The 12,533-nt window shown below is 39.8% G+C and overlaps 1 protein-coding gene and 1 long non-coding RNA gene across 2 annotated transcripts; one reads left to right on the forward strand and one right to left on the reverse strand.

Moving 5' to 3' along the window:
• Window positions 1-1,639: 1,639 nt before the first annotated feature.
• Window positions 1,640-2,413, reverse strand: LOC118238915. Its single transcript, XR_004770326.1, has 3 exons — window positions 2,289-2,413; window positions 1,902-2,166; window positions 1,640-1,698 (listed from the first exon to the last, which is right to left on the reverse strand). It is a non-coding gene; the product is annotated as an uncharacterized LOC118238915 (long non-coding RNA).
• Window positions 2,414-2,487: 74 nt separating this feature from the next.
• LOC100758725 (cytochrome c oxidase assembly protein COX16 homolog, mitochondrial) lies at window positions 2,488-11,757 on the forward strand. Its single transcript, XM_027418420.2, has 4 exons — window positions 2,488-2,727; window positions 6,582-6,653; window positions 8,905-8,967; window positions 11,505-11,757. Exons 1-4 carry the CDS (start codon window positions 2,488-2,490, stop codon window positions 11,619-11,621), a joined length of 492 nt encoding a protein of 163 aa, XP_027274221.1. The 3' UTR covers window positions 11,622-11,757.
• Window positions 11,758-12,533: the final 776 nt, after the last annotated feature.

Consider the following 12,533-nt stretch of genomic DNA (forward strand, 5'->3'; position numbering starts at 1 on the left):
GGGCAGGGAGGGTGGTAGGGGAAAGAGAAGGGGAGAAAAGGAGGGGGAGGGGAACATGAGAGATCAGGAAGATTGAGTCAGGATAAGAATAGAGGAGAGCAAGAAAAGAAATACCTTAATAGAGAAATCTGGTACTAGGGAAATGTCCAGAGATCCACAAGGATGATCTCCAACTAAGAATCTAAGCAATAGTGGAGAGGCTACCTTAAATGCCCTTCCCCTAAAATGAGATTCATCACACACACACACACACACACACACACCACGAGAGAGAGAGAGAGAGAGAGAGAGAGAGAGAGAGAGAGAGAGAGAGAGAGAGAGAGAGAGAGGAGAGAATCTTGTATAGAGTGAGGGGGTCAGAAAATGGCCATAGTTTTGGAGCCAGGCCCCTTGATTTGTAACATCTGATTGATGAACAGAGAAGTAATACACTTAAGTGCACATTGCATGAGTTTTGAAGTGTAATAGGGAAATGAGTAAGATTATGCTGTATGTAAATGCTACACACCTCACAATATATTAATTTTGCAGCCAGGTAGTGGTGGCACATGACTTTAATTCCAGCATGCAGCAGGCAGAGGCAGCTGGATCTCTATGAGTTTGAGGCCAGCCTGGTCTACAGCGCTTGTTCCAGGACAGCCAGAGCTACAGAGAAACCCTGTCTCAAAACAAAACAAAACAAAACAAAAAAACAAAACACAGAGACAAGTCATGTTTCTCCTTATGGTTTTATATTTGCACAGAAGAGATTTTTTTTAAAACAACAGAAGTTTGTCAATTCAAAGCAAGGCATAATGGCATACACCTGATATGCTAGTACTCTGGAAGCAGGGGGATCAACATTTAACCCAAAAAGATAAATACCAGCTTTGAAGGAGATTCCATTCATAAATTATAGCACTCCTGTTATTATAGGCCTATTCCTTCAATCCTAAATTCTGCTTGACTCTTTTCAGTAAATCTATAAAAATTCCTTCTAATACTCCCAATTGTATTGTGTAATCTCACAATTTAAGGCCATTTAGCTTTCTATTACTTCATTCCCACATTTGCAGGTCTCTACTGCACAGTCAAGTGCAGAAACAGAGGGAGGGAGGGATGTATTAACAAAAAGTCTTACCTTAATAAATGTTGTCCCAGATACATTAAAGTTTCCTTTCAATTAATGTGATGTCTTTCCCCCAATATTGAATTCAAACTCTGAAATATTGTTGCTATTCTCCTGTTTTCTCGTTTGTATGCTAGTAAGAGTGGTAATGTTTTTATCACTAACACAATACACAGTGAGTGTTGCAAGTTATATGTCGAAGGCTACTTGGAGCTTTGAGGAGGAAATAATTTATGTTGCCTATATATTACAGTGTACTTCAAATACTGTCCCAGGAAGTGCATATTGAAGGTGTGTAAATTCATGGCATATTCAATAAGGAATATTATGTCTTCCAGGGTGGAGTATGGAATAAACAGCAGCAAAATAACAACAAAAAAACAACCACAACCCATCAGCAGACCGAAGTCCTCTAACACGGGATTTTCTTTTTTTTTTTAAACGTATACAGTCTTCTGCCTGCATGCCAGCAGAGAGCACCAGATCTCATTCAAGGTGGTTGTGAGCCACCATGTGGTTGTCGGGAATTGAACTCAGGACCTCTGGAAGAACAGTCAGTGCTCTTAACCGTTGAGCCATCTCTCCAGTCCCTAACAAAAGATTTTAAAGCTTGTTTAAAAAAATTTACATATATATATATATATATATATATATATATATATATATCCATGGAGGCAGACAAGAGAGTCTTATCATTACGTATTAACCTGTCTTCCAATGCTGTGGAAGATTAATTTAACAATCACTCCCTCTCTCTTCCTTACCCCCTCTTTCTCCCTGACATAGTTCTTACCCTAAAGAGGTAAGGAGCTTCTCCTGTGGGTACAACTTGGGAAGCGACACCAGAAGCATTTCAGTGGCATTAGAGAGGCAGGGGCAGGTGGAAAGGTTTTTTTCCCCGCTCAGCCTGAAAAATGGCATAGTGAGTGTTTTGTCCCTTCAAGCTAATGTACTTTCGACCTTAGTAGGTGCCCCCAGTAGATGGCCCGTTTCTTCTTTTTCGTCTCTGTGTTCCTTGAGCCATCCAGAAGCACACAAGTAGGTCGTAAAGAAAGTTGCTTAGCCGATGGAAAACAGGAAATCGTTAATTACCGTCTATCGCACATTAAAAGTATTAACATTAAAGTAAGTTATAACTGATTTGCCACAATTTTAAGTCTTCATTAACCCGGTGAATTACCCACGCTACTCGTGCATTAGCTTCAGAATAACACCCGGTCCTCCAGCCTGAGTTTATCTATCAAGCGAGAAGTCACTAGCCAAGATCCAGCACAGACGAATTACAAGTTTTCAAATCGAAAATCCCAATCGTCCCCGGTTCCCCGGAACCAAAGCTCAGCGGCCTCGACTTCCGGAGAGAGGGCGGGGAACGGATTTGTATGGGGACGAATCGATTACTTTGGACTTGCGGAGGCCTACCGGGCGAGGACTCGGCACCCAAACCCAGTGAGGAGTCTACAACTTCGCTTGAGAGGAGGCCGAGGCCGCTGGGCTCTAGGTGGCCGCCCTGGGGCCGCTCCGAAGGGGCTAAGCCGGCCGCATCTTCAACCATGGTAGCGCCCGCCGTGTTGCGCGCTCTGCGCAAGAACAAGACCCTACGCTACGGGGTCCCTATGTTGGTGAGTGGCGGCGGGGCCTCTGGAAGGGGCGGGGCTACCTCCGCTGATTGACGTCTGCGGCGGACCTGGGACGGCGGCGTGGGGGGTGGGACGCAGCTAGGAAGGGACTGCTGGAGGTGTGAGCTGTTAGATTTCCCCTAGTCCACACTCAGAAGTGTACCTCGGCTTTCCCCCTCTCGTTTTCCTTCGTGAATGTGCGAACTGTCACTATCCCCGTTTTATAGTAGTAAGTTTTCATGGGGTTAAAGATTGAGGTTGGCAGACGACCAATCAGAGTTGGAGCTCCAATATAATTCATTTGTTGTTTTATTGTTCACAGGTTAACTGCTTTAGCACCCGCCAATACCATATTAAAGAAAATAAATAAAAGTTTTTAAAAATACAATAATATTTTATTGGTGTGGCAATAGGCACGGGTGAGGCTCCCAGCTTTTGTATTTAAACAGTCCTAAAAGAGAGGTTGACTCAGAAATGTACTAGGTTTTGTTTTTAGTCATCTTTGATGTATTTGGATTTTGTTTCCACCTTTAGGAAACTCTGCTTTAAGAGTTTTAGGATAAAAAAGAATTTTAGGATAAGCATTAGTTTTTATAAAATGACAACCATTTGTGTAGACAAAGCATGCATAAAATTTGTTTCCTGCAAGTTCCTCTGCCATTCAGAAATAATGATTTTTTAGCCACTGACTTGCAATCACCTGTCTGTCACTATGGGAACCAATCTGATTTTCTTCTCTTTCAAAATCATAAAAGTCAAGAACTTAGTGAAAGACAAAAACAAAACAAACAACCTCCCCCAAACAAACAAACAACAAAGCCTAAGAGTGAGGTCTTCTGTGTAGACTTAGTTTCCTGCTCTATTTTCAGAGCTCATCAGCAAGGAGACTCCTTCCTTCGCAGTCACTTTTTAAAAGGTCAAATCAGGTATTATGAAGACATACCCTGGATCTATTTAGACAAAACTTTTAAACCTAATTTGTTTTCCAGTCGGATGCCCTTCCCCTTGTTAAACAAACAGCACTTTTTGTGCCCACCCAATCTGAAGAAAATTTTGAGATTTGAGGCTTTCCTTTTCTGTTTTATTACACCATAGCCAGGTGTGCTCTGGCAAATTAAGGAAACCTCCAGCCGTGTACCATAAGCAACTTCTTCAGATGAAGTATTCACTATGATCTTTTACCTCATTGACGTTTAACCAGTCATTCCTTTTTGTTTGTTACACACACACACACACACACACACACACACACACACACACACACACACGAAATAGCATTCTTTTATTTAAAAATTTTATATATATATATATATCTTGAGAATTTCATAGATGAGTGTCGTATTTACATCATTTCCACCCCTCTTCCCCCCTCCAATTTCTCCTGTGATCCTATTTTTCCTCAAATTCATAACTTATTTTATTATTGTTGTTACACGTTATATGTATGTATACCATAATTACATGTTATATGTATGTATAGAGACAGTGTGATGAGTTTTTAGTATTGGTCTCATGTAATCCGAAATAGCATTCTTCTTTTAAAAGTAGCTGAGAATATTTTATATGTATTATAGTTAAATATAAACTTTTTATTGTGGCTGCTATTAATCTTAAAATCATGGGGGTTAAGATAAAAAGCCCTAAAACCCGAGAAGTGGCTTTAGACTGCTAGAGAGGAAACAGCAGGAGAGGACATTCTTAGAGAGAAGAGAGCATCAAGTTAAGACAGTTCCTCTAACCGAGCCCTAGTCTACTGAACACAGAGGCTTAAATCTAGTGCTGCTTTTGAATTTCTTTTTGTTTTGCTCTTCACTCCCCTCCCCCCCCCCAGTTTGAACACATATCACAGATGGTCTCCCTATTTGTTGTCTTTTGAGTTATAGGATTGTTTTATTTTTCTTTTTTGTGAGACGTTTTAAAGTTATAACTGTGAAGTTCTGTTGCTTTTATAAACCTCAGATTTTAAATTTAGACCTCATGTTTTTTTTTGTATTTAATTATTTAGTCAGTGATACAGGGATCAAGCTTTTTTCCCCTAATGGCTAAACTTTTGCTTCTCTGACCTGAGAATTACAGCCAGTTCAGTTTCTGGTAAAATAGTGGCAGTCTGAAATCTCTCTTAAGGGTTTCTGCATACTGAGAAATGTGGCATACCCTGCAAGGCTCCCTTATCACTTGATAAGAAAATTAACTGCAATGTTTCCCAAATGTTTGACTTTGCAAAATCAGAAAATTGAAAGAAATTATCCACAGACAAGGCCAGCATTTTATTCCTAGGTTTATACTATGTAGTTGTAGTGTTAAAAGAAGAACTTGATGGCCAGTGAGAGAGGTGGTTCCCAACTAAGAGCACTTGCTGTTCTTTCAGAAGACCAGAGCTTTCTCAGCGCCCACATCAGGCTGCTCATGACTGCTTGAAACTCCAGTTCCAGAGTGTCTGATGCCCTCTGCTGACCTCCACAGGAACTCACATGTACCTGCACATATAAAGATGAGCATACACATACGCATGCATACAAACACAAATGATAAAATAAATCTTAAAAACCTTTAAGCAAACAAATTTTACTGATTTTGCATGAGCACAGAAGGCTCATGAGTCAAGCTGCACTTAGAACCCGAAGAGGTTCAGAGAGTTCTGTCCTGCTGCATTGACAGTGAATATTTACAGACAAAGAAACTACAAAAATAACTTAATTGGCTAGACTTAGACCATTGCAGTTTTTTGAATTGGTCTAATCAGTTAGTTGACCAATCGAGTTTTCTGTTTGTTTACCTTCCAAACTTAATACTTAACAGTAGCCTATCATTTAGTCGGGTGTGCTTATTTCCTCTTGAATTTGGAAACAGGAAGATCAGAATTTCAAGGTGACCCTCAGGTGCATAGTAAGTTCAAGGCCATCTTGGCAAATGAGACCCTGTGTCTTAGTTGGTGTTCTATGGCTGTGAGACACCATGATCACAGCAACTCTTATATAGCAAAACACTGAATTGGGCTGGCTTACAGTTTCAGAGGTTTAGTCCATTGTCATTGTGGGGACAGTAGCATGCAGGCAGACATGCTACTGGAGAAAAAGTCTAGAGTTCTACATCCGATCTATAGGCAGCAGGAATAGAGTCACCTGGCTTGGGCTTCTGAACACCTCAAAGACTACCACCATTGACACACTTCCTCCATCAAGGCCACACCTCCTAATACTTCTAAGTAGTACCGCTTTCTTATGGCTAAGCATTCAAATATATGAGTTTATGGGGACCCTTCTTGTTCAGACCACCACACCCTGTCTCAAAAAACAGCAAACCAGAAAACTCAAACACATATATGGTATTGATTTATAGCCTCCAGTAACGATCTATTATAATTTTTCTGGGATAGTGTAGTAGCCTCCCTTACTGAGGTTTCACTTACTGAGTCTCAGTTATTGTCATAAAGAAGAAGGAAGAAAGAAAAAGAAAATGAAAAGAAAAAAGTCACATGGAAAATTCCAGATATAATTAATCCATAAACTTTAAATGACATTTATTACAATATATTATCACTGTTGTGCTTTATTATTAGTTATTGTTGATAATCTTTTGTCCCTGTTTTAAAAATTAAAATTTGATAATAGGTATATATGTATAGGAAAATACTTAGTGTATTTAAGGTTCAATATTTGTCCAAGGTTCAGGTGTCCCTGGAATGCCTTTGAAGGCAACCCCACCACATCTATTTTTAAGTGATGAGTAATAATTTTCTAGGAAAAATACTCTAGTTTTTTTTATAGTTTGTCTTAAGCTCTGTTTAACTGAATGAACTAGGCTCCTCAGGCTGTCCTTCTTCTGTTTTATATAGCTGTTCCTTTCCTTTGTTTCAGTTGCTGGTTGTTGGAGGTTCCTTTGGTCTTCGTGAATTTTCACAAATCCGATATGACGCCGTGAGGATTAAGGTAAGAACTATAATTGGTGTTTGCTTGTGTCTGAGTGTATGTTTTTTACTTTAGGAGAATTACATGCTCAGTTCATTTAGTGATATTAATCTGTCTTGAAAATCTAATAGATGATATTTGCACCCTCTTGTTTAAAATATCACTAATGAGTCCTTGAAAATGAATCATTGGTAACAGTTCTTTGTATTCACTAGGATATTTGTAATATTATTGTTTCTCCCCAGAAATATTCTCAGATGTAGTTGTTTTGAGGATTCCTAAGGAACTAAAGAGCATGGATCAACAATTTTACTTCATTTTATTTCACTAATTATAAATTCATTATTATAGTTTAATACCAGTGATGCTATAAATATATTGCCATTTCTCATTAGTAACTGATACCAAAATAAAGTGTTTAATTCTTTATTATGTATTTCAGTACTCTAGAGAAATTTTCCATACTGTCATATTTTATCCCTTTTTTCTAAACACTTTGTGAATTATAATTAAAGATCCTATCTCACATAAAGTTATAATTATCTTCTTTTTCTTCATTTTTGACTACATGATTATGTCTTTGAATATGCCTTACAGTTATTTTCTGTTAAATATTGATTATTGCTTATAAGTAACTATAGAGGTTCTAGATGGTATTGTTTTTCTTCAGAAAAAATTTATCCTTTTTTTCCTAGCCTAGTAGACTGGAGTCTGGTACTCTTAATACTTGGATGTGAGCTGGGTCCTGGTTTGTTTAGAGTTGAGTTAGCCTTAGTGCACCTCTGTTTCTCCCTTAGTCTTTTTTTTTTTTTTTTTTTTTTTTTTTTTTTGGTTTTTTTTTAGACAGGGTTTCTCTGTGTAGCTTTGGAGCCTATCCTGGCACTCGCTCTGGAGACCAGGCCTCGAACTCACAGAGATCCGCCTGCCTCTGCCTCCCGAGTGCTGGGATTAAAGGCATGCACCACCAACACCCGGCCACAGTTTTCATATATGAGAGCAACCTGTGATTATCTGGCTGTGGCACTAACTCTTGGTTATGATTCTATACTTGTTCCAGGCTTGGCAAGTGTAGCCAAGGGTGTTGGGTTTCAACTCCCATTCTCAGCTTTTAGGAGAAATCCTCTTATTATCGTGGGATTTTTCTCTGTTGAGGCCTAAACTGAAGATTTCATTGAATTTTTAGTTGATTTGATTTTATTCTTTCTTGTTTTGCAAATTAGTTTGACGTCATTGGACACCTTTTTAATCTTACTTTGTATAGAAAATAGAAGCATAGGAAGGTAGCATACGGAAGTGTTATACAATGGGATAGTGTTTGCTGAGAGGAAGAAATGGCATGTGACCAATAGCACTGATATGGCTCTGGAATCTCAGGCACACATGTGTTAGGATTTTTGGATGTACCCGTCATAATCTATCCTTTTTTTGATTTGTCTCATTTGTCTCTATACATCATTCTAATGGAATCCTGGGATTATCCCCCTGGCTCATCACTTTGTTCATAGGCTCTGTTGAGTCATGCATACACAGCTAGTCCATTTACTTTGTTTTGATTATTTCACTAGTCACACTCTTCCTTGTGACATGCAGGTTAACAGGTATGAGTTTCAGTGGGCCACTGTGGAACCCCATGTATTCCATAGCTCACTCTTTATTCAGTCCATGGAAGAGGTTCTTTAATTTTTCAAGTGTATTATATAGTAGTGTTCAAATATTTCTGTGCTACGAAATCTAAGTGCCTCCTCTGGAGTCAGAAGGTCAGTGCTCAACACTACACATGCCTCTTTCACAAGTTATTCAAGCTCCCATGCCAGCTTTCCTTATATGTAATAATGAAGATGAAACTCATGCTCATCATACAGGCTTTGTGAGGATTCAACAAGATGGTGTATGTCAGGTGCCTGGCACACAGGTGCTTGGTGTAAATTGGTGGCTGTTAGCTGGAGTTGTGTACTAGTTACCACAGTGGATAGGACAGATTTTGACATATGCTTTAAATTGGCTGAACTATCCCAGCCATCTTTCCTAGGACTTTGTTTGAGACAGGGTCTCATTGTGTCCCTGGCTGACTTAGGACTCATGACGCAGACCAGGCTGACCACAAACTCACAGAGATCCTCCAGTTTCTGTCTCTCAGTGCTGGGATTAAAGACATATGGCACCAAGCTTCAGCTCTCTCATGACTTTTAAAAGTAAAATAATTTTTAAAAATTAAAGTGAAAGATGAATGTAAAAGAATTAAATAATCTATGTTTTTCCCCCTTTTCTACAGGTTGATCCTGAATTGGAAAAAAAATTGAAAGAGAATAAAATAACTTTAGAGTCAGAATATGAGGTATAGTATGTTAATATTCTATGTTTTGTAACAATCTCACTCATCATGACTGGTTCTGTGTCTCAAGATAAATTGGTAGTGAAGAAAAAAAATATATTTAATCTAAATGTTCGACATTTGGCAAATTATCTAAAATCTGGAACCAGGAGTGCTGGAGATTGCAGAGTTTTTCAGGCACACTTCACCAGTGGAGAATATTCCAAATCTGAGCTGTCACAAGATCTGTAAATTCTTTGTTGCTGTTTGTTTTGTTTTTTTTTGTAAAGGAGAATCTGGGGACAGGCTCTATTGTTTCCTGGGCCTGGAAACAACGTGGTTTCCAGCTAGGCTTCCCCTTCCCACCAGGGTCAGGGCTTGGCTTTAAATTTGGTGTGGTGAGTCTGAAGTCAGTTCTGTTCTTGAGCAACTGTGGCCTTTTAGTGTCTTAGCTGGATGTCAGGGAGCAACAGAGTACTGAAGAGAGGCCTACACTCTGGGGGACTGGGTGTGGAACCCAGTCCCTGACACATTTCCTCATTCAGTTCTGTAGCAGGTGGGTGTTAGGTGGAGGCTTGGGTCATGCCTAGCAAATGTACACAGCCTGGCGTTCAGCCAACTGCATGTTTTACAGATTTTCTACCAGGAGTCCTTCCTGTAAATGTCCTCTAAAGACAACATGTTCCCACAACTCTGTCCTGTCAACCTTGCCTCTCATCTTAAGAATTATTTTAAATTCCCATGAGCACATATACAGTAATGTATCTGGATAACAGTTATTATTCTACTAATACCTTTTGCAGGAATGGTGGCACGTGTTTGATATCCCAGTACTTGGGAGGCTGAGGCACTAGGATTGCAGCTAGTTTAAAGCCAACTTGGGCTACATAGTGAGTTCAAGACTAGCCTGGGCTATATAAACGATGTCTCGAAAAACATAAAGATAACCAAACAGAAAAGCTTTAGAATATAAATGATCTGAAGTTTAGATCATTTTATAACCTACTTGAAAATACTTTCTTGCTAAATTAATAGCATTGCGTACATCACATATACATACTCCTTACTTTTCAAGAAAAATGTTTTCATTTACTGCTTTCCTGTCATTTGGTTGGAACTTTGTACTGTCTGCTTGAGCAAGTAAGTGCTGTGCGGGCAGTCCTGCTATGGATGGTTCATCTAGGAATAGATTTTCCTTGTAGTTATTATAGAAACCATAGGAGTTAAGAGCTGAATATAGAATATTTTGTCTCACCTTTTAGCAATCACTTATAAGAATCAATGCCAAGGTAGCCTGTGCTACTTGCTAAAGATCGCATAACTAGGCAGTAAAAGTTAATACCCATTTGATACCTAGATGGAAACATGGAGGGAAACATAAATTACTTTCTCCATGTTTGTATATAAATTGCCCATTGATCTCTAGTGGCCTTTTTTCTCCCGTCTTTAGTTATTCCAGGACAGGAGCAGATAGAAGTGACCATCAGAGAGGATAAAGGACGTTTTCTGTCCATCCCTTTTCTCTTGCCTTCTCCCTGTGCTCAAGGCATTTGAGAGGACATGAAGCAAGGATTCTCGAAAGTGCAGTTGATAGCTCTGCTGAGTGCTCTCCTCAGGTTTCCCATGGAGAGTGACTTCATTCGGAAGCCCAGCTTCATCTCTCAGGTGCAGAATAAGGAGCTTTGCTCCTTTTCTTGTAGCACAAAAAAATAAAAACCCATAAACTGATATTGGGGTTCAAGCTTCAAGCTGAAGATCAGATAAGCAAAGCAGATGGCCACTAGCTCTTACCTCTGTCTCAGACTGAAAGGGTGATCCGGCTAACTCCATGAATCCTCAGACCGCTGCCTCTCTTCAACATGGCTGGAGACTAAATCTTCACACAAAGCCCTTTTCCTTTTCCTTTTATACCTCCCTAGTGCTGAGATTAAAGGCATGTGATCCCAAGTGCTGACGTCACCTTTGCGTGAGCTGTTTCTTCTTAGGACTGGATTCATTTCATGTAGTTCAGTGTGGCCTTGAACTAACAGAGATCCATCTGCTTGTCTCTTGAGTCCTGGGATTAAAGGTGTGTGCCACCACTACCTGGCTCTATGACGTGCTTCTAGCTTTGCTTTCTGTACCCCCAGGCAAGCTTTAATAAATCATAAATAATATCTCACCACATTTTCTTCCTTGTGAAGACGTAGGGTCTGCACCTTGCTTCTTCCCTTTTCCGCTGTGACCCACAGCAGACTTTCTGTTGCTATGTTAGAGCAGCTTCACATTTACTCCAATTCTCCCAGCCTCTTCCCTTTCTTTGTGCTCTCAGAAACAGAGTGTAGACTCCTCTGTCACTAATAGTTTGTCATTATGGGGAAAGGTAGATGTGAAGTCTCTCCAAAGCAAGCCAGGAAAGTTCTAACCCTCTCGAAGTTCTTGGGCTTGGGTTTGGGGTTGGTTTATTTGCTGAGCTGGTCCCGGAGCCTGTTGGGTTTTCCTTTATTGCTCAGCACTTACTGATGTCTCAACCAAAACCACTGGGCGTTGGTACTAATATGTTTAACTTCGTGGTTCTATAGAAAATAAAGGACTCCACTTTTGAAGACTGGAAGAATATTCGAGGCCCAAGGCCTTGGGAAGATCCTGAACTTCTCCAAGGACGAAACCCAGAAACCCTTAAGCCTAAGGCAGCCTGACTGTGCTCAGTCTTTCAATAAAATGTTCTTAACTGGACCTGCACTCCACTAGGAAGAAGATTGCAGACCTGTGTAACCCTGGATGTGGGTAATGTGCTGGCAGAATATTTGGATTAAAAAGTCAAGTGTAAGTCTTCATGCTTTCCAGCTCGTCTGCTTGCAACACACACACACACACACACACACACACACACACACACACACACCAGTAAAGATGTGACTACTGCCACAATAACTAGCGCCATGCCTCCTCTTTTTCTACAAGCCACTAGTACACTTTGCTACCTCATTTTGGTTTCTGATGAATATCATAGGCTTGGATCCAGATTTTCCAAATAAGATTGTGACTTTATTTTAAACCTATAAATAAACAATCATAATCTAGTAATAGTCTTGTCTTTTATTCCTAATACTTCATAAACCAGCCTGGAAGCCATTGAACCGAACCCATTAAGGAAATTATAGAATTTACCTCATTCATGCTTGGTGCATGATGACACATTTGTTGAGTTTATCAGAGGCCTGTGTTAGGCCTCTGCATGGGCTGGGAGTCGGTTCTAGTTTTCTTATTAGAACTACTGTGGTCTGATCCCTAAGCTAAGGGATCAGTGGTAGGGAAGGCAGGGTTTGTTTTTAAACCAACAGCTCATCTTCTCCTTTTACCTCTGCTCAGACAGTCTCAGCCCTCCACCCTGTGTGATTCTAATGCGAATTCTACACACCTGAAGTTTTAGCTGCAATGGTTCCACTGTCACTACTCCTCCAAATTAGAAAAACATCCCACTTTTCCCTCAATCACAATTGAGTCCATTTCAACAGATTACTTTCAGTAATCTTAGAATGTTACTTAGTGGATAATGGCAAACTGATTTCAAAGGTAGTGTCTTAGTTACTTTTCTAATGCTGTGACTA

The sequence above is a fragment of the Cricetulus griseus genome, chromosome 5 (genome assembly GCF_003668045.3).
Source record: "Cricetulus griseus strain 17A/GY chromosome 5, alternate assembly CriGri-PICRH-1.0, whole genome shotgun sequence".
NCBI lineage: Eukaryota > Metazoa > Chordata > Mammalia > Rodentia > Cricetidae > Cricetulus > Cricetulus griseus.